The sequence below is a fragment of the Mixophyes fleayi genome, chromosome 4 (assembly GCF_038048845.1).
Source record: "Mixophyes fleayi isolate aMixFle1 chromosome 4, aMixFle1.hap1, whole genome shotgun sequence".
Lineage (NCBI taxonomy): Eukaryota > Metazoa > Chordata > Amphibia > Anura > Limnodynastidae > Mixophyes > Mixophyes fleayi.
In genome coordinates, this window is record NC_134405.1 from 333884117 (window position 1) to 333907667 (window position 23551).

Below are 23551 nucleotides of genomic sequence, written 5' to 3' on the forward strand. Positions count from 1 at the left end.
TTTCCTCCTGGACAAAAACCATTTTACAATGCAAGGGGTGCAAATTAGCTTTAGGGTTTTCTCTTTTCAGATAACGTCTACTCTCCTATCTTAACTAATAACTATTGTCTTATCCTTATCCGTGACGACTTCCTGTCCAGTTTTACTTCCACGCCTTAAATGCCCTCAAGAAACTTAATGGTAAAACATATTAGGTGTCTAATTTGACCATGATTTAGCATAACATTTTCTTCATTCACACAACAATGTTACATAAAACTGAAGTTGTTTAATTAATGGAATCTCTTCATTCATACAAACCTTCAGGGGAGGAAGCAACAGTAACTCTGAACTGACTAACAGCGGTTCTAGAACCAGATCGTTAAATTGGTTCTAAAGTTTTAACTGCAAGCTGTGAATTTGAACTCCGGGCCGTGAATCAAACAGTCTATAAAATCGCAATCGTGTCGCAGGCATGATCAAAGCCCTCAAACCAGCCACATTATTGATTTTCGTACTGATTTTAATAAGTCAAGCAGCTCTAATGGTTACCTACTTCTTAATTTATTTTCTTATTGGTTTGTTGTTACCATGCAGGCTCCCCCTCGTTCGAAACATTTGCAGCCCTTCGAATCTTTGATGGGCACTGTAGACATGTTGGTGACTTAGAAATATAATGATTGGAGATATAGTCCAATCTTGTGGGTAACATCTACTGATTGGAACTTTACATAAATAGGATTAGGCAGTAAATGGACTCATCACAATATAATGTTACTTCTTATAAACAAGTTTTTTTTAAAAAAAAAGGATAAAAGACTTAAGAAATGAAAGAGTAAAAGAGTGTAAAAACAAATTGGAATTAATATATCAGAAGTGATTATTGGAGACAGGTGCTTCCATTGTACAGCAGATTGTACTTAAACCAAATAAACTGTATCCAAATGGGCAGTTGTAAAGGTTAAGCACAAAGTCAGGCAAACAGGACAGCATTAAGGACGACAGGTAGCGGAGATGAGAATGACTCGTCCCAACAACGCTGGGAATTGACGGCGATGAATAACGGTTCAGAGCATGCTGGGTACCATCGCTCCTCGTTAATCTAATGGCCTCGGACAGGCGGCTCACAGGCAGCGTTTAAACACAATGAACTTGTTTACCAGGCAGAGTGTGACAGGGAAGCACATAAAGGGAATTGCTGCCTATCTCCGGCATACACATCACCGCGTCTACGGTGAAAGGAGGCGACATAATATACAGCGCTGGGACTCTACTCTCCCGTGCTGATACAAAGACACTTTATGGGGAGGGGTACCAATCCCCCAGCCATGCAAACTGCAAGACCAGATTTATTTATTTTCGGTCCCTAGGCCTTGCTTTCTGAGCGTCCCCTGGTTTCCCTCATCGCCACAGCATTCCATTACACCAACTCCTATCGTGTCCCATCTATATAAAATCAATATATTCTATTGTTAATAAGAGTGATTGTGGCTGTTTAGGTTCTGTCACCCCCAGCAGACGTGAAGGTATTTATACAATAATAAATCAAACATAATCTGACATTTGAATTACAACCCTCCATTGGGAAGAAAACAACTTGGTATTTTTGATTATCCTTACCTTGAGTAGTAGAATGACTGTTCTCTCGCACACAACGACCTCTATCATTCCCTAATTGCACCCAGCCACAAATTGACTTCTCCTGGAAACGCTGCATGGAAATTTGCAAATGTACAAATATTTATGGCCTGCTCTGTCAGGGGCACTCGTCATTTGCCTACTTGGGAATTAATTGTAATGCAATAACCTATTGACCGGATATGATGGGTGCAACAGGGAATGTACGATGTTAATATCCTCAGTTTAATGCATTAATTGAACAAATTAGAGAACCAATTTGACCTGCAACAGTGATGGGTGTTATGATTTGGACGGAAAGAAGGGCCCACTCCTGTCAAAGCAATTAAGTCAATTGCGGTAGGCCACAATGTGTTAAATTCCTCACTTAGCATATCTATAGGTTAAAATGATTCTCATAGCTTCTAGTTAATGAGACTGCGGGTGAACAGTGTGATAGAAACATGGCGGGATTATACTAACTTACTGCATATGTACTCTTATGACTGATCACAGTATATGGACCTGTTTGTGTTACTTTAATCCTGTTCACTTATGAACTGCCATGTAGCATCCACTGCCTGTTTCTCAGCGGCCAAGTCCAAACAGATTGATGGAGAGGGCAGAACCCACCAGTCAGGGTGAAGGAAAGGTTGGGCTATGTGAAGATCCCATTGCCACCTCCCATCCACCCCCCACAAAACAAAAAAGTTTAGGTCAGTCCCTTGGCAAATGTTTTCACCCCCCCCCCCTATTCATTTTCCTTACTTTTCACTATTGCACAGAAGAGAATTAGGCTTTCTGCATGCAAAACCTCTAGCCATTGAAACGCTTTGTTTTTTGGTGTCAAGAAGATCCAGGAACAGTGAGATTCAAACACAAATGCACATGTATCTATATGTATAAAGGAAATATCTATTTAATTTAAATAGTTAAATTCTGTGGCTGGGGAAGTTACATAACTAAGCCAAAGTTGCCAGCTTATTTTTAGCAGCCCTGTTCTGATATCCTCAGAGGGGGACACGGGAGCAGGGATGTGACAGGGTTAAATGCCAAAGTCCTGTGTGCCCTCTGCATGTAGAACGCAAAGAACATGTGTGGTGCCTGGCAAGAGGGCAGCTGCCCAACATAAAGGCTCAGGAGACCAACCACTGAATATATAAAGTACCTGGCAAGATGGCACTCACCCGGTATAACAGCCCATGGTTCACGGACCCTAAATATTAAAACTATGTTTAGGAAAAAAACATTGGCTATTGAAATTGTGGTTAAAATTCTCCGCCCAAAACCTTCTCCATGGCTAAAGTCCCCTGCAGTGAACATCAGGCAGAAAATAGACCAGATGATATGTATAATTTTATGATATTCCTGGCGTTATCTAGTGTGCATGTGTATATATAATCGGGCAGCTGTGTTATCATTTTATATTTCTTAATTAGTCTGTAACAACTTATGGCTTTCCAGGTGTTGTGAAACTACAAGTCCCAGCATACCCTGCAGGATATCAGCAGGCTATCGGCTGGCAAAGCATGCTGGGGCTTGTAGTTTCACAACACCTGGAGAGCCGCAGGACCTGGTCTGTAGCATACAGATAGCACAATAACTCCACCTATTTGTTTCATTTCAGGACAACAAGTTCTCGGGCTGGTGGAGAATCAGAGTGACTGGTACCTGGGGAATCTATGGAAGAACCACCGACCATGGCCTGCTCTTGGCAGAGGATATAACACAGGTACTCCAAGGCTTTGTTAGCTGTGGAAAAATATATTTCAATCCATTGTTTCGGAACCATATATATTTGTAGATCTGACCCTGTATTCCAAATGCCTGTTGCTACCATATATATATATATATATATATATATATATATATATATATATATATATATATATATATATATATATATATATATATATATATATACTGGTGGCTATGGCATATAGACCAATAGGTACCTATATTATAATAAATGTCATATAAAGCAAAATTAATGTGGCTAGCCTTGAAGTGCATTTTTACTATCTGGATGCAGAGCCATGAAGTTTCATAGGCTGACTTGCAGTCTTCTAGGTAACAAAATGTTCAGTATAGATAAGTGGTCAAAGTGGAAATTTAGAAAAGGTGGTATGAAAAATGTAATGGGAATGTAAGTGAATGGAATTTGGCAGTAGGAGAGGTGGCGGTATGGCATACCACCGTGTACCAGCCCACTTCCACCACTGATATAGATAGATAATAAGACTATTTAGCTAGGCCCTCTTCTCATTTAGTCATTCATTCTTTCCTCCAGGACCCTAACTCTACCCTGGGTGATCTATCAGAAGCCACAGTAGTACTAGTTGTGTTAGTGCGTGATTGAGTCGTCCACTGACCAATCGCTGCCCCCTTCCTTCAGTCAGTGTCTGAGAAACAGCGATGAGTGATAATCCTGGCAGGTTTAAGATGCCTTAAGAGGGTGCAGGGCGCATCGGAGGATGGGTAACGGCTCCTCATGCCACCCATTAGACCCTGAGGCAAGATTTTCACATCTCCGTTACTCTTAAAATTGTTTTTTGATATCTATTCTGTTTCACGTGTTCTCTGCTCACCCTCTGAATGCAGTTTTTGCGGAATGTTAGAATGTTTGCTGCTGTTGTAGACAATGAACGCATATGATCAGTTTTGTATATGGTGTACTCTTATGAGGCTGTGTTTACAATACAATCTTAACTACATATTTAGTCACGGAGAATCATCAACAAGGAAAATATTCCTTTGTATACAGATTTTCATCAACAAGGAAAATATTGTTCCTACCGAAAATCCACTTATAGTAATATAGTGCAGATAGCATTGGCTTGCTGTAACCCAAATCAATAAATCACCTTTGATCAGTTTAGTCAGACCAATAAAAGCTACAATCTGATTGGCTGATGTGGGTTACAGCACATGTAATAAAGATTCTATATTAAACAAAGCCCATATTGTCCGATTCTTCATGTCAACTTTTCTTTATATCGTTCTAAGTATATTTTATAATGCGGGGGGGGTTGGCATAGGTAACCCTGCATGTGCTCATTATATTTACAACATTATTTTGGGACAGATATGTTGCACACGGAGCAGAATCTGCTGAAATAAAATAAGCTGTTTTGACCTTTACAAAGCAAACAAAATAAGGCAGAATTCGGGAACCAGTCAGTCAAATCTAGGAGCCAACGGGGTCTTAACAGCCTGACGTTTATACTAGTGGATAGACCATGAACAGTCATGTGCTGAGCTCCACCAATCAGGACACTGTCCTCTGACTTCAGGCGTGTAGTAGTTCCACAACTGGATGGCAATAGGTGGCATAATACTGGTCTGGGAGGGGAGTTCTTTTGGGCAATATGTGATATCTGATTGAGTAGGACGGTGGGGAGGTGTCATGGAAAAGGCGTTATGGCAGGGGTTGATCAGGGGGGAGAGTAACCAGCATCTTGCCTTATATGGCCCCTCTTTGTGCTGATCAGTGTGGCGTAGCCCATTCTGTCAATTCTTGTTTGTATTAGTTAATTGCTTATTGATGTCGTCTTCACATGGCCTGTGGACGCCACTAGCGGAAGCCGCAAGTGATTTGTCAGACTGCTAATCTGTCAGGATTCCGTCCAGGAACGTTCTGTGTTCTGCAGAAAGCGAGACGCAGTTACCTCACCTGCACTTTACAAATCTAATAATAACTACCCTCCCATTCTCCCAGTACAGTCATGCCCTTCATAGCTTCAGTCAGAAGTATAAATAAACGTATACATATGCATCGGCCTCTCTTTTTTTTGTGTCTTTGTTTGTGATATTCGCCACATTTAGGGCCCCAGCCTGTAAGACGGCAATATGAACACAAACCACTCCCCCGATTTAAATGGTTAAGAGCCTGTCCAGCAAGACCACACCCGTTTTCCAGTAAGCCACTCCCCTTTTGCCCATCGCCAATAAGAGCTTTTGAGTTTTTCATAGCGTGCTGACTAGGAAAGAGTCCACTGCAGCTATCCTGTATTACACTATACTGAGACCGTGAGGACAGGTTGGCGATGCAGCTGTTGCTCTTCAGATTATCCCATGGGGAACTTTTTTAAATTTAGAGAGATACCACAGATGCCCAAATTAAAAAGAAATGAAAAGCAAAAACACTCACTTCAATTGTTACAGATGGAGGAGGGTTTATTGCAGCGAACGTCACACCTTTAATTAAATCGAGAATCTTATATCTCTATTGATTAACTGTGAATAGATATTCCATTAAATTACAAAAAAAACAACATTCCAGGGTGCGTTGTTCAGTGCAATACAGCCTGCTCCATCTGTATTACACTATTTTATTATGGGATTTAATTTTGCCTGGCTTTCTTCATAAACTCAGACTGTATATTTTCCTAGTATTTGGACTCCTGTCACCTACTCCTCTGTGGCCTACCCAATTCCCACCTTGTCCCTTTTAGTCTAATCCTCAGTGTTGCTGTTCGACTTTTTTTTCTGTCCTGCTCGGTTGATCTCTACTGTCCCTCTCTCTCAGTCGCTGTGTTGGCTCCCCGTGGCCTGTAGAATTACATTTAAACTCCTCACCCTTACCTACAAAACTCTCAACCAATCTCCCCCCCTACATCTCCATCCTGATCTACCCACACTCCTCGACACCCTCTACGCTCTGCCAATGACTGTCGCATCACTACCACACTGATTAGCTCTTCCCACTCCCGCCTCCAGAACTTTGCCGAGCTTCTCACCTGTGGAACGATCTCCCACGTCTTATCAGGTTATCCTATATTCTCCAAAGCTTAATGTCCTTAAAATTTATTTATTCAAGCCTATCAGCCCTCCTCCTAACGTCTTTGCTTTGTCTATACCCCACTCTGTGCCACCTTATTTGTGTCTCCCCCTTCCCTTTAGGATGTAAGCTCTCAGGAGCAGGGCCCGCTTTCCTCGTGATCTCCTTCTACTATTCCATCACCCTCTGTACCTATTGGCCCTGTTTTCCTGAGCCCAGAGCTGTAAAGAATTCTAGCACCTGGGGCAAGAAAGACAAATGCTGCCCCCCTAGCCCTCAATTTTAACCAAATGAACCTAAAATATTCCTAAACTGTACCCCCCTTCAGCGTTGCACCCTGGGTGGTCGCCCAGCTCTAGTTACAACCCTGCCTGAGCCGAGGCCTTCTTCACATTGGACGTTATCATCACTCTCACTCCCTGTCCCATCTGTGTATCAAGTTACCTGTGTAATCTGTTAAATAGTGGATTATGGTCTATGTTATTATTATTATTCATTTTTATTTATAGGACGCCACAAATTATCTGTAGCGCCGTACAAGGACAAACATTAGCACAGTACAAGGTGAAACAGCACAGTACAATTAACAATAAACACTATAACTCCGGAAGCTCAAAGCACAGCTAGATAGAAAAGGTGCGGGTGAGGGAAAAACAGCACAAGCTAGTAACCTGAGGCCAGAAGGGTGGGCGTGGATGAATGGTTAATAGCCAATGAGGTGTGCAGAGAAAAGCGAGAGGAGTCGGAGGACAGAAGGTCCAAAAGAAGGTGGGCTGAGGAGCTGGAGAGCAAAGTTAAAAGTGGTGGAAACAGGAGGAGAGAAAGCCCTGCTCAAAAGAGCGTACAATCTAAAGGGAGGGTAGACAGACAAGAGATACAAGGGTGAAACGGAGAAATGAGTGAAACAGAGACAGAGTCATGGAGGGGGAAGAAGGGATGAGAGGGAGAGGTAGCCAACAAGATGGGTAGCTAAGCGGGTGACTGAAAGACTTTTAAGAAAGGTGTTTTCTAGTGTCCGTTTGAGACTGGACAGGTTGGGGGAAGTTCTGATGGAGCAAGGGAGCTTGTTCCAATGGACGGGGGCAGCGCTGGAGAAGTCTTGGATACGTGCGTGAGAAGAGGTGATCAGAGGGTAGGAGCGGTATAAATATTTTTAGATTATTCATGCATGCAATGTCTGTGTTTTGTTTACTACTGTAAATTTGATGTATGGGGAGCTTTTGTGGTGCCTTATAAATAAAAAGTAATAATAAGAATAATAATTACTGCTGCTTCTGGGTTAACAAGATTAGAGGCTGCATACACCCAGAACTGCTGTATGAACTTGGCATGCAGAAGGAAGTAGGGGAGGAGGGGGGTATTTATAGACTGAGCAAATTTCGTGTCACTGGGGTGTCCTGACTCTCTGTTTCAAACAGAGCAAGATGTCCAAGTAATTTAATTCCTAGCTGGAAACCATGCCGCTGTGTTAAGGAAGTTGACACATTATACGAAAGGTAAAGATTATGCTATTTGGGATATTAAATCTCTCTCCCTTTGCAGCATTGCACTAAGATATCTATAACTTCATTGATTTTTTTCTGTAATGCAGTCAGAGGCATTGAGCAATTCCTCACTGCAAACAAAGCCGCCAGGCAATCACCTGTCATTATCTTTGTCTGTCTCAGACAGAGGCTTCCTTGTAACGCCGGAGTTTAGTAGGTAGAATTATTGCAGTGATTTGGTCCTCAGATGCTGGTGTTTTCTACCATGTTTTGACGTGGAAGAGGCGTTAGTGCATAAACAATATCACCCTAGATGAAAGCGCTTCATTTACTAGGCACTAAATGGTCGAGGTGCAGCGCAAACCTTGTGCACTTCATTTTCCACAAGTGTGACTAGATTTTCACCCATCTACATTGGTTTTAGGGGCATGGCCATTTAGGAGCACCCCGACCATGGACCCAGGAAACATAGCAAATGGCTTGGTTCTGAAGTAATTTGGACTCCAGTGATATTGTGATACGGCCGGGAATGGGAGGTATTCAATTTCCTTTATCCCCGTTATATAGGTGTGCATGATGTCACCGGTTAAACACATGGATATAAGGCTGCATTCCTGCTCGGAATCCATGTTTTTAGATCTTGAATCTAGATGTTCCTGAAGGATTTCATTGATTAAGTTTTCCATCCGCTGAATCTTTAGTGCCCTAAATCCAAATCTAATACGTTAATTAAATTCTCACCAGATAAAGCTGCTTGGAAAAAAAAAAATCAAAACCACTTAACCCTTAGTGTACTGTGAGGAACAGTAAGGATTTCACTACTAGAGGAGCGTTCAATGTGCTGGAGAGTGCTATACTCACTGTGAGCCAAGGGTCCTATATTATATTGTCTCATTAAAACAGAAAACACAAGACCATATATTTATTGGGGGGGTTAAACAATATATCATTCTAGGGAACTGAGAAATGTCACAGTGTATTTTGGAATCTAAAAATTAGATTGTACTACATATACTATTATAAAGATGTAAAGAGCAAGGGAAGCCATTATTTGACATTAACATGTAGCAAAGTCTGGGTATTACTGAGCTGAATAATACACAGGAAATAACTGGAGTGTTTATACTAAATATGTCTAAATGTACAATTTGGGGGTTTAATGTTATTTTGAGCAATTGACGACACTGTTCTTTTATAACATTCCAACCAAATATTATCTTTGCTATCTTAATTTGTATGGCAAGCTGTGACTTTATATTCGGTTTTGAAGTTTCAACATTATTCTAGAAAGCTTTTAGGTAAATTCTATGTTGTGTTAAATCAGCAATCCCGTGAAAAAATTAATAGTTTCTTTTTAACCTAAATCACTATGGCAGGCTCACCTGGTTTTTTCCATGTCTCCAGTTAATATAATATTGAAACAGCAACAGAAGTTCCTCTTTTTCAAATCAATATCTCCTTTTCAAAATCTCTCTGAAGAGCAAACCAGTGTGGCTGCCACAGTCTCACAGCTCTCAGCATGTCATGTGATGAGGGGCATCCCAAAGCCTCTCTGCTCACTACATCATGTGACATGTGACTGTGGTTCCCATGGTGGCCACATGACACTGTACAGAATTCCAAATAATTAATAGCAGCCTGAGGAAACAAACCAAGGGATAATAGTATTTCAATGAAAATGTCTCGGAACTATTGATGTCACTGTGGGACGTTGTCAAATCATTTTCTCAAGCCTCAAGGATGTCACTGGTTCCTAGTGAATTAATAGACTGAATATTAGTCCAGCACACAAAATATCTGCCTCCAATCTATGAGTAAGTGGTAAATACACTTAAAGAAGCTGATTCAATATTACAAAGAACCACTTGGATGTAAAGGAATTGCGTTTTCATTCATTCTTGCAGCAGATGACATGAATACACCAGTTGTTTAAATGAGGCTTCATGTGACAACGTAAATCAAGATGAGTTTTAGAATTTCTCACCATCCCGCTGTAACAGAAAAATGCAGATTGTTATTACCTACAATTAACATAGAAAAACAAGTTGTGTATTCTAATAATCAAGATTAGACTGAGCTGTTTTCTTATAATTTAGCAGACTATTGAATATTTTAGCATAAATAAATGAAAAGGCTAATTGCTTGATGATAGCTTTACTGGATCCTTGCTGATTTGGAAATGTTTGATGGGGAAAAGGACTGAACACCCCTCTATGCTGGCAGACGTTAGGCTCCCATTCATTAATGTGCTAATATTTAATAAAGGGCCTTCAGTTTTACAAATCACTGTAAACAGAATTTGTTCAGGCAGTTTCCTTGCCCAGCAGAGGAGCTTACAATCTAGTTCACGGTGCCAGAAACACAGAGTGACTTGCCCAATTTTGCAATCAGCAAGACTGTCAGTATCATCGTTACAGAGTCCTCGACGGCCTAGCTTCTCCCTCGCCCATCCTGAAAGGAGACACTTTGGGCGTTATAGAGAACCTCATGTAAGAGGTCGTGCTGTTGAAAGGCTTTTGGGTAGATTTACTAAAGTTTCTAAAAAGGAAAAGTGTAGATGTTGCCCATAGCAACCAATCAGATTCTAGCTATTACTTTATGGAATGTAGTTAAATAAATGAAAGCTAGAACATGATTGGTTGATATGGGCAACACCTCCACTTTTCCTTTTTAGACGTTTTAATAAATTCACCCCCTTGTGTCCATGTATAGGGATCTTTAGTGGTGCTATGTACCCCGTAATACACTTAGAAAGGCCAAACTAATAGATTTAGAGGCAGTATCTGTGTCATATCTTCACAGAGGTTATAATAGAAGCAGCGAGGGCAGTAAGTAAACATTAATTATACAGCTCTCTCTTATTGCAGTAATGTTCTTCAGATTATTTACCTCATGACTGAATTTGGAGCATAGTTCCACAAATGCTAGATGTGTATCTGTCGGCCAAGGTATTAAAAAAATACCTGTGATCCATCCTGCTTCTGACAGGGGAGTGGCTGCGCTCCTGACAATAAGGTGGTCACTGGACAAAACGCACAGCGGCTCATGAACAATCCTATAGCGGAGGCAACGATTTGTGGGCTGAACCAACATAAGGATGCGGCCAATCAGTTCATTAGGAATTAGTGACATCACAGATACATGAACAACTTCATACCTCAGTGATGTCACTAGTTCTTAGTGAATTGATTGGCTAAATATTGGTTCAGCCCACAAACTGTATCTTAGACAACTTAAATTGCAATTGCATTAATTCCTTGGATTAATTAAACAAGTAATGCATTCTATAATTGGAGATACCATTTTTGATAGGAAAGGCATCCAATATATTTTTAAATGCATGTCATGAATGAAAACGTCTTTCTTGGAGTTGAAGTGGATGTACCTTTGCCTCCAGCAAAGTCCTCGTATTAGCAAGATCTTTCTATTGACCTTAAGTAATAAAGTTATCCGCTTTCCAACCCTCTCAGTTTCTCCTGTGACCTTTTTGTAGGCAGGTGGCCAAAACTGTACCAATATTCAAGATATAGTCTGACAAGTGACTTATGCAGCAGTAGAGTTATTATTTTAATTTTATTGCAATTTTATTAGCCTTATCAGTGAGAGACGTGTATACAGAACACATTACCAGACACGGAACACACATACCTCCCAATTGTCCTGATTTTGATGGGACAAACCGATTCAAAATGGGGTGTGGCTTAGAAAAAGTGGGTGGATATTTACTTTAATTCACTTTATTCCTGGGCGGAGTTTGTGCTGAGCAGGGGTGGGCTTATTTTGTTTTGATAACGTGATTCTAAATCTTGGGATGAAGACATACTTACTGCAATATACTAAAGCTGTATTGGAATGATAACTCAAATAAAGGCACTGTGTATTCGTAAAGTAAAATGAATTAATGCAGAGTTTTAATACAAAAGCGTTACAGTACTAAAAGACTACTTCCAACTACAAAGTAATATTTTAAAATAGTTTTACACAATCAGTAAAAGCGCAAATATAAATCAAACCTTCTACAGAAACTTACCACAAAGAACAGGACATGTAAAAATATGTTACAATACACCCTGGGTTCTTACTTACTGTGGGTATATTTACTAAACTGCGGGCTTGAAAAGCGGAGATGTTGCCTATAGCAACCAATCATATTCTAGTTATCATTTATTTAGTGCATTCTACAAAACGACAGCTAGAATCTGATTGGTTGCTATAGGCAACATCTCCACTTTTTCAAACCCGCATATTTTTTCATGCACAGATTTGAAAGAGTAGCTTCACACATGAAATCATGATCATGTATTTTGGCAAAGTAACAGCTTCAAAGACCGATCACTTCAAAGTTCTGCCAAGCATCGCTTTGGACCGTGGCTCTAATTAATTAAAACTTTTCTTTTTACCTAAAATACTGCTTGTTGGAGCCCCACTTATGGCTTAATTAGGAAATCAGAACGGTCTTATTTCATGTTTTACAGTTGCACATGTTTTACTTACATCAGTTTCATCTATAAAATGTGCTTATACGGTGCCAAAGTCGTCCAATTGAAAGTGTCAGGTAGCGCAAAAATAACGCCACTTTGGAATTTTTATAAACATCAGGTTTTTTTGCAGGACTAATAAAAGAAAAATGTTGTCTGGCGCTCAGAAACAAACAATATATAAAAATCACTATTTTTTGCGGGACTCCTTAAGACTCTGCAGACACCCACTAAACCCTAAACTCCTCCCAAACCGCGCACACCTCCAGCACTCACTAGAATATCTCCTCCCATAATACAAGTGATTGGTTTTGCATTTTGGCTCAGAATTGGACGCACTGAGCTCATCCACACGGATCCTCCTTTCATTCCTGTATGGAGTGCTGGACAATACCCCAACCTGCTCTAGTTCTGTCGCCGTTGCCTTTAGCGCATTTTGCTCACAATCATCTCTCACATTCACCCAACTCCTCCTCGCAGAAGGAGGAAAACGCTGCTCCCTTCAGTTGCTGCAGATATTGGGCATACAGGGAAATAAATGGGAAATTCACACAATTTTTCTACATTGGAGACTAAATGGATTTGCTTTTCAAATCTTTTTATTATTGAAGCATATAAAAACACGTTACAGATGATACTAACAAATATATAGTACATTTAATTCAGCAGTCAATATTTAAAATCGTTAACTATATCAAGACAAGTTTTTTAGCACTTTAAATTAAAACTTAACTTTGACTACAGAAAGGAAAGCGGGAGGTGTGTGGAATTGGGTAAAATAACCCCATCCTTTCTTTTCTCTTTTTCTTCGTCCCCTTCCCCCTACTCAACTCACTGGCGGATCCCCCCACCCCCAGCAGCAGTCTTCATCTTATTAAAATGCGAAAGAGAGGTCTGATCATCAGGGGAACAGCGGCAGGGCCGACCGAGACCAACCAATCAGAGTGAAGGAGGGGCGTGGTTATACAAAATCACTCCCCCCTACAAAAAAAAAAATTGGTCTGCCCCTGATTCAACCCTGTCCTAAACTAAATGGATTGGCAAATTATTATTAACTTTTCTGCTGCCTTCATTAAAAAAAACAAATAGCTGTTAATTGTGTTTCTAACCTATCTACTTGTGAGTTGGAGATTTCAACTGGTATATATCAAATGAGATTGAAAGCTTAACTCTGTTCACTGCATTGAAACTTTGCCTCCTGTCAAGCACTAGGCTACACAGGCAATCTAAGGAGATTACTCTCATCACAGTGATTGCTCGAGTTTTAACTCAGTGATTCCTATGTGGTGGCAGGAAATGGTCTTTTGGAATAGAGAACACAGATGGGCTCTGTATTGTGACATTGATTGCATACATTCTCATTGAATTGCACAATTTATTTTAAGCTACAAATTTGTGAGAGTTAATCTTAATAACATAAAAATAATAACATTATGTGAACATGCCCTTTAAGTTCTGATAAACACATGCTTTTTTTTACATATATATATTCTTTTATAACAGGCTACTTGTGTTTTAGGGTGTTGATAGTGTATCTAACCTGTGGCTGTCCAGCTTTTGGGGTCCAGATTCCACAACAGCCTGAGAACCCCCGTGGTAATAAGTAAACAGAAAGTCAATTTAATCTTGCAGGAAAAAATATAATACAAAGATTTTGTCCATAAGATCTCGCAGTTACAGTGAAACTCTCCCCCACAGGAGTTGGCGTATCTCCTGGTCTAAGCCTCTCCTCCTCCCCATCTATTACTGTGTGAATGAGGGTGAATTTCACAGTGAGAGAGCACAATGCCCCCGGTGCATTGTATTTAAAACTTAGCTGAACATTCCAGCCATCTGCTTTCTTTCCACAGCTGAGACATTTTGCCTGTGTTAAGCTAGCACAGTAGTGACCCTGCCCCAATACTGACCTTCAGCAGGAAATACAGAATGTGCAAACATCATCATCAACATTATTTGTATAGCGCCAGCAGATTCCGTAGCGTTTTACAATTACAGCCAGTGACTCGGCAACCAGTGGATTGCATGCTCCTCAGACAAGGAAACTACTTAAAGATATCTAATATTAGTATGCGTTGCCAATATTAATGCTAAAAACATCCACTTCAAGAGCATATGAGTAATAAGAGCATTTAAAGCCACTTTTGGGTCATTACTGTATAACAATGCCTGTGTATTACAAAGCATGATAGTATATCTGGAATAACTGATGTGTCAATCTTTCAGGCATGCTGCCTATTTTAACATTTAAATCAAGGATAGGCAACATCCTCTCTAATTTTTGTGGAACTACAAATCTCAGAGTTCCCACTGCTGAGATATATGTCTCTCTCTTGCAATACTAGGGGCAGTACAGAAACAGAGCTTTTTGTGTTTGGCCTGATCTGTATTTACTGCATGTTAGTGCATTCATACACAATGGCGTTTCCAGTGATTGTCAGCAAGCATAGCAGATTTGCTATGCTTTAACATTTGAACTTTTTGTCCTGTATTAGCACCACTTTACATAGTCTTAAAGCGAATTATTGGATATAGTGGTTTGTGTTGAAGGAGGGACTGCAGGTATGGGAATTTTACCTCCATGCTTCATAAATGTCAATATTTGAGGTTAATTGTCCTTCCGTTGCCTGGTTAAAAAAATGAACATGTGATATTGCTTGTTTTGGACAGTAGAGTATTGATAGGCAGTGTTTACAAATGCTGGGGAATTATCTATAAGGGTATTTATTACAATAGAGCTATGTGCTGTTAACCACAGCAACCAATCAAATTATTGCATTCAGTTTCTAAAATGTACTAATAATATTACACTTAGGGGTAGGTAGGTTTGATGAAACTGACAATTTTTTGTGTTTTGACCGTTCCAAAACAGATTTACTAAAGGCCAAACCAACTGCAAAATATAGTTTAACAATTATCCACATTAAAAACCGCCATGCATTGGTTATAATGCAGTCAGATTAATAAGCTGCAAAACAGACAGAATAAAAGAGACGGTTGTAAGAGACGTGATTGCCCAAACTGCGCGTTTCATCTTACCATTCAGGACATAACCGGAGGCACCGTGAGTTATGGAGACAATCATTGTTATTTATTGATTAAGAGGCAAATTTAATTTATGATTAACTTACGGGACAAATGTATTTTTTTCATTATATTGGGTCACAAAATTATTTGATTTGCTAACAGGGACAACGGTTACAACAGGCTTCTAGGTATCCACAACAACAAATTAAGCCCGCCCTGATCACCCCAAACCCTGCTCCATCCACCTTTTTTAAAAGACCGCCCACTTTTCTGTATAATCTGCCACTTTTGAGGTCCACAAATCGGGAAGTTTGCAGGTATGGACTGCGCACTGTATCCTATGTCATGTGACTAATTAGTCACATGACACTGAGCTAACTGTGAATGGTTAACAGCAGCTTAAATGAACAAAACAATGTCTCTTCTTGCAGGAGACCAGAGTGACTTAGGTTAAAGAAACACAACTCATTATTACAGGGGATTGCACCCTTTTTTTAAACTGAACATGATTCATTTTGCAATGATTGCATGGTAAATTATTCTCACCTTGTTCTGATCTGTATTAAGAAAGTGCATTTTTATTTCTAACTCCATGTTATGCTGTCCTTTCACTGCTTGTTTGTTTAAAACTTTTATTGCTAGTCTTTGCTGTGGGAGTTTATTGAGGGTCTGATTTAAGACACTAATCACATGTGTTTGTTAACCATATTTAATCATTGTAGAATGGCTGCTTAGTCAGTGTGTATAGTTCTAAGTGTGTGTAGTTACAAGTGTATTAAGATTTAAATAGCATAATTTGGAGTTATACCAGAGGAAACAGGAGAAGAACATTCTGCCTATTACCACAACTACACAAGGACAACAGTCAGTATTCACATGAAACTCCATAATCTACTCCTGATGTTTCCATCTCACTCTGGCTACAAGCTTCACACCACAAGAAGCCTGTTTTGGACTCTGATCTTATTTCCTTCTCAGCTCATGAAAGTCTGTTTTATCTGTCAGTTTATTTTCCTGCAACATCCCCTCTGTTTAATCAGCTGCTGTACTACTTGCTCAGCCACTCCCTACCCATGCTACAGCTATTCAGTCCTCTATCTCATCATTGTACTTTAAAGGCTTCTCAAGGCTTTGTCTGCCATCACCAGTATGAAGAAATGAAACTGAGTTTGAACCACTCTCCTCTCTCTGACTCTGCAAGAACTCAGCTACTCCATCACCTGAGCCTTATTACTCTCCATTCAACACTTCCACCCGCTCCCCACAGGGGCAGATTGGCCATAGAGACTACCGTGACTTTTCCCGGTAGACTGGTGGCAACAGGAGGCCGCCTGATGTTTGTTTGGGGGAGTTTAAAAAAAAAGATTTATTCCTAGCCCTGCCCCCTCGGACCGGGTGCTGGCAGCGGGGGGACGGGGTCAGTGTGGTGCTGGGTGGCTTGTGCTTCCTCTATACTGTGTGTGTGTGAGAGAGAAGGGGGGGCTGCTATACTGTGTGTGTGAGAGAGAAGGGGGGGGCCCTGCTATATTGTAGCTCAAAATCCCACCCACTTTTGTGTTGGCCACACCTACCATTGTTTTGGTCAAACCCACATGAGGCCACTTCAATATTTTTTTCCAGGGCCATTTTAAGTTCCCAATCCGCCCCTGGCTCCCCACATCATTACTCAATACTAGCCAGACATCCAAGAATAAACTACATATGCTGCAGCCTCACTCTGCTACTTCTCTGATTGCACAGGACATTGCAACTAGGTAAGTATTTTAATTCCCTCAATTTTTGCTAAATACCAATGTTTGCCAAATTATTTTACTTACTCTCCTTTCATGGCATTGTCTTTCGATCTTTTATTTGATCACAGCAAAGACTAAAGGCCATTACTTTCTTCTAATTCTCCTGGATCTCTCTGCTGCATTTGACACTGGTGACCACTCTCTCCTCATACAAACGCTACAATTCCTAGGTCTTCAAGACACTGTCCTATCCTGGTTCTCATCCAACCTATCTAATCGCTCTTTCAGTGTTCATTTCTCTGGATCCACCTCTGCTCCGCTTTCTTTATCAGTTGGAGACCGCAAGGCTCAGTCCTAGGTCCTCTGCTATTCTCTATCTACACCACTTCTCTTGGAAAACTAATAAGCTCCTTTGGATTTCAGTATCATCTCTACGTGGATGATACACAAATCTGTCTATCCTCTCCTGATCTCTCACCATCTGCGTTGTCTCGCGTAACTGACTGTCTTTCTGCCATTTTGTCTTGGTTGTCCTCTCACCAACTCAAACTTAATCTTTAAAAACCAGAATTAATAATATTCCCACCCAAAGGTGTAATCCTTGACTCACAACTATCACTGCAAAAACCTTAATTCATGCACTCATCATCTTCCGCATTGATTATTGCAAATCCGTCCTTACTGGTCTTCCGAAAATCAGACTCAAACCCCTACAGTCTATTTTGCACACAGCGGCTAGATTGATTTTTCTTGCAAACTGTTCTTTCTCTTCTGAGCCGCTCTGTCAGTCACTACATTGTTGCCTGTTTTTCAACAAATCCAATATAAAATTATGTTACTCACATACTGTTACAGACACCGCCGCGGCCCACTCTCCTCACTGTCTGGCGTCCCGGCCGTCTCCTTAACGACTGGAACGTCACTTCCGGTTCTTGGGCCTACCGTTGCTAGGACAATGGTCGGACATGGAGACTCTGAGCTTCGCTTCCCAGCAATACAGGGCAGCTGTGCGCGTGCGCAGAAGCCATACAGCCTGCTGGCTAATTAATTATGCTATTTATTTATTAGGCAGTGCCTGGGGATGGTTTTCAGGGCAAGGCCCTGATTGGCTACCTTCAGTATTTAAGGCAGGGAGGGCTTAGCCTCTCTGCCGGTTATAGCGTTCCAGTCCTGTGCTGTGCTGACCTGCTCTTGAATATCTATTCGCCTGATCTGCTGTTGTGACCCTTGCCTGTACCTTGGACCTTGCCTGTTTGCCTGTGACCCTACCTTTTGGCTTATATTCTGGACTTCGCTGTTTTGCTATGGACCTCTGACCTTGGCCTTCCACCCGCTCCAGTCTGGGCCAGCGCCCCCAGTTCCATCTGTGCTGCAGCCATCTTGGATGAGCTTTTACTACTCTGAGTCCTGGGGGCATCTGAGTACCTGTGAGCACATAAAGCTCTATGGGAAAGGCGGCTGCTAAAAGTGAAGATATCTACCATACTGTTCTAAAGGCTCATCCTGGTGGTCGTGGGCCCTAACACATACAATGCCTTCAACAAGATTGCACCGACATACATCTCCTCACTTGTCTCAAAATATCTCTGTCATGAACACGCTCCCAGCTGCTGTGACTTTGGGGTGATTGCTATAGTAGGTCACACGATTCCAGCACGCAGTCTCTCTTTACCTATCTCACAGGTTATACACCTCCTGAATTGCACACTTCAGGTTTGCCACCACCTATTAGATACAGGCAATAAGATCCCAATACACTGTCCCACACTGGCACACAAGGCTTCTAGCTATCCACAGACTAGCAAGACTCACACCAGCAAGCAAAGGGTTAACTCTTCACACCTTCAGACTGTTACACAAATGTAAATGCAAGCACGCACAGCTTGTTAATCGAATGTATCAACAAATCACACACTGGCATTCAAAGGGTTAACTTGGCCGATCTATATTCTTCTTAACAGGCTAATGGATTCGTTAACAGTATCAAGGACGCAACATATTAAATTATAGATTTAATATACAAAAGTACAGGTATAAAAAATTACGAATAAACAATTAATAGATTGACATAACTAGCAACACAGTTTAAAATAAAAAAGGATTAGATTCAGAGTACAACTTACATTGAAGTGGTATATTCTGGCCAAGAGAAATTGGCTTGGAAGATGGACAGCTTATCAATGTGAATTCATTTCCCAAAGTCTGACAATTTGTGCTATTTGGTCACAGTTTTTTAAAGACACTGCACCTGCCCAGCCCCAGGGGTTGTGTCTGTGGTACTTAACGCGGCAGTACATAGTGGTTGAAGCGGAAATATAGAAGTGGCGTTATGAAAATTCGATGGGAATGTATTTGAATGGAATGCAATATTGTAGCGATGCAGTAGAAGCATCGCTACAGCATATCATCGTACACGTGTGTGTATATATAATGTATAATATGTTACATATGAATGTACGTATACAACCAAAAATTCATTATTTATGTCAGGAAATAATTTCTTCCATGTTCTACTTTTCTTTCAAAATAATATCAGTTTCCATTTCAATTTATATTCAATATCTCTACATTTAAAGACATGTTTGTGTGTTCTTGGTGCTTAGAAAAACTGATGATGGAAAAAGAATAAGGGCTAATTTTCTAGACACATTGGGCCTCATGTAAAATTAGATGCAAGTCCATCGTGCAGTGTACAATGTGAATTTCACTACTGCACATTCCCACAAAAAAACTTACCTTTCCATCTGTATGCAGAGTAAGTTGTATCTTGTGTATACATATCCTTACTCATATAGAGGAGGATCGGAACAGGCACGGGACATGCAGATGTAGACTAAGTACAGTAAGGGCGTGTTCAAGTAAATGCAACCAATTTTCTGACTCCCCCAGATATCTTTATACAACCGTCCACTACACATAATGCAGCATGAAGGGGCTCAGTGAAGGTGGCAGTGACAGTGTGTAAGTGTCTGATCGGGTCACACAGAGAATAAAAAGACAGCTGTCCAGCCACATAATCCAGATATATCCTCACTCTATCACAGGGAATATTGTCAGGTAACTGGATAACTTCACTGTCATGTCTCACTGAATACTGATTATTATATCTCCACAAACCCCAGGACTTTGTATTATTTCCAATGTGTGACTGTTCTCCTCTCCCGTCTATACTGGGATAACACATCCCTACCCTCCAGCTCCATGATTTACTGACCTCCAATTCCCAGTAATGTCGCCCTGAGGAAAATCTCCTGGTGCTTATTACCTGATTATACTGAAATCTCTCTGGTGTTTCTGGACGTTTCTGGTTTAAATCTGACCAAGATGCAGTTTTCATGTCACCTGATATAAGTATATAATTACCAGCTGTGTTTACATCCAGTAATATGTCTGTAGCTTCCTGCACATAGAGCCCTATATTTATACCTGTTATTATACCACATAATGTCTGTAATGTTCCTGAGATTAGACCCACATCCAGATCTCCTACACCATGGACCTGGTCATCATGTCTTTCTCTGTCCTTAGTATCACACAAGTCACCTGTGTCTGGTTCCTGTAAGACAGTCACTGGATCAGACATTTTACACAGCTCATCAATGTGACGCATCTTCCTGGACAGCTCGTCCTTCTTTATTTCCAGCTGCTGGATCAGATCAGAGACTGAGAGTGAAACGCTCTCTTCTTGCCTGGAGATCTCACTCAGGACTCTCTTCTCTAGGTCTTCCAGCTGTCTCCTGATGTCTCTAAACAGGGCAGTGACTCTCTCTGTAACACCAGCTGCGTTTTCCTGATCTTCTCTCCTGCGCTCCTGCAGTCTCTGGACTCTTTTCTCAGTCTCCTCTCTCTTTGTGGTCAGTTTCTGCAGAACATTTCTTAGTTTCTCCTTCTTCTTCTCAGAGGCCTCATCCAGTGACTCCATCTGATGTCCTCTGTGTTCCCCGATCAGACAGCAGGACACACAGATACAGGCAGCGTCCTCAGTGCAGTAATATTTGAAGAGCTCCTTATGGACGGAGCATTTCCTGTGCCCCAGGTAGCTGGTGGGATCAGATAAGACGTGTTCTGCTGACTTGCTGTGTACTCTCAGATGTTTATCACACAGAGAAGCTTCACACAACAGACAGGATTTAGCAGCAGGTACAGGAGAGTCCACACAGTAAGTGCAGAAAATCCCAGTCTGCTCCTGATCTGGCCGAGTAGACAGGAATCTCCCCACTATGTTACACAGAGGAATGTTCCTTATCAGTGCAGGACGCTCCTGACACTCTGCTCTGCATTCAGGACAGGTATAAACTCCAGACTCCTCCTGTGTATCCAGCACACAATCAATACAGACCCGGCAGAAGTTGTGTCCACATCTTAGTGTTACAGGATCTGTATAAATGTTCAGGCAGATGGAACAGTCCAGCTCCTGTCTCAGATCAGCAGACGCCATCCCTCGCAGCAGAAGAGAGAAGTGAAAGCAACGTAGTTTCTGGTTTTTGAGAACAGGAAGAGAATAGTGAGTGTGATCCCTCCCACCCCTCAGACCACACACACATACACACACCCCCTGTGTGCAGCTTCTGCAGGATCCTCTAAACAGCTGCTTTAAAGTGTGATACTGCAACTAATTTCATGAGAATTGAATCTGTCTCTCCTCCACTTATCAGCCCCTATATTGGCTGTACTCATGTGTATGCATTTCATAACTATACTAGATGGATACTAAAATGTATATTATTAGCTGATATAATTTTGTCCATCTATCTATTCCTTGTTCTTTGCTGGCAGTCCCTCACTAATACCAGTGTCATTCTATGCAAATTGGAACAAGGCTTCAGATCCAACGAGTATTCTAGTAGTAAGAAGAAGGATAACTTTCCATCTTTTGGGAAGAGGATCAATAATAATCTTTCATGCTTTAGATAAACAGTAATATAAACAATTTGAAAGAATACTTGTCAACTTCTTATTTCAGAGGGGAGGTGAAGTGCAGGTAGGGATGGGGACGTTGTGGATGGTGTCCTATTGGTCCTGACACAATGCCGCAATGGTGATATTTCACCATGAGTGCAGGGCCAAAATGACACAAATTGCTTCATGGAGATCCCCATTCTGCCCTCTTCACTGGGAAGATTTTTTTTTTGTAGTTTTCAGGAGTCTTTATACTATCAGTTAGAGGTCTTTATCTTTATGACCCAGGGACATGAGAAATATCTGCTTTCTGGATATAGATGTTTCTAATAGAGAGAGCACAGCGGAGCGGAGTATATGTAACCAGACAGAGGGGTCAATTTATGTCGTCCTGGGATAAGACACCGTTCTGATGTGCTCTCTGCACTGGAAAAGTGCAATTAAAAATCAGGTGGAAAAGTGTCCAATTGTAAAGCGCTACGGAATTTGTTGGCGCTATATAAATAAATGTTGATGATGATGATGGCATAGTTAGAAAAGTCGAAGGAGGGCATGTATAGCAATCTGGAGATAGATGTCCTTGTTTAATAGTACTAGTAGTAGTATCAATATTATTTAATAGTATATTATTGTATAATAATAGTTATTATGTGTAGCGCCAGCAACCTGAACTACATCTCCCAGCATGCAGTGGGGAGGGGGAGCAGGCCCGGCGCTACCATTAGGCACTGCCTAGGGCGTTGGGCTCTGGGGGGCGCCCCTGGTGTTTGGCTTTATTGGCATCACGCCTGTCAGACATGATGTCATCATCACATCCCGACAGTCAGTGAGGAGCCCGGCAGAGAGGAGCAGCTGCCTGCCTGAAGAAAAGACCAAGTAAGTATAGAATGGTGTGCTGGGGTTTGCAGTGTGAACGATGGGGACACTAATGTAGTGGAAAGAGTGTGATGCGGGGGTGGGGGCAGTGTGAAGCAGGGGGACATTGTGATGGACTGGAAAGAGTGTGGTGCAGGGGGTGGGGTGTGAAGCACGGGTACACTACTGGAGGGGAAAGAGTATGATGCAGGGGGAGCAGTGTTAAGCAGGGGGACATTGGGATGGAAGGGAAAGAGTGTGATGCAGGGGGGGCAATGTGAAGCAGGGGGACATTGTGATGAAGGGGAAAGAGTGTGATGGAGAGGGGACAGTGTGAAACAGGAGGACATTGGGATGGAGGGGGAAGAGTGTGATGCAGGGGGGGGGGGGCAGTGTGAAGCAGGGGGACATTGGGATGGAGGGGAAAGAGTGTGATGCAGGGGGATGGTAGTGTGAAGCAGGAGTACATTGTGATGGAGGGGAAAGAGTGTGATGCAGCGGGGGAGGAGGGACATTGTGAAGCAGGGGGACATTGTGCAGCAGGGGACATTGTGATGGAGCGGAAAGAGTGAGATGCAGGCAGGGGGTAGTGTGAAGCAGTGGGACACTACTAGAGGGGAAAGAGTGTGATGCAGAGAGGGGCAGTGTGAAGCAGGGGGACATTGGGATGAGGGGAGAGAGTGTGATGCAGGGGGATATTGG

General features: G+C 41.6%; 2 protein-coding genes across 3 annotated transcripts in view; one reads left to right on the forward strand and one right to left on the reverse strand.

Annotated features, from left to right (window-relative positions):
• Positions 1–23551, forward strand: part of LARGE1 (LARGE xylosyl- and glucuronyltransferase 1) — a 325519-nt gene that overhangs the window by 245664 nt on the left and 56304 nt on the right. For both annotated transcript variants that reach the window (XM_075210435.1, XM_075210436.1), the window contains exon 7: positions 3224–3328. In XM_075210435.1, the coding sequence (XP_075066536.1) occupies positions 3224–3328 (105 nt within the window). The remainder of the gene's footprint in view (positions 1–3223; positions 3329–23551) is intronic.
• Positions 19095–21576, reverse strand: LOC142153125 (E3 ubiquitin-protein ligase TRIM11-like). The gene is given in 2 exon segments (XM_075210433.1): positions 19095–20069; positions 20072–21576. Coding segments are annotated over 2 exon segments (1500 nt in total). The 5' UTR covers positions 21534–21576; the 3' UTR covers positions 19095–20031.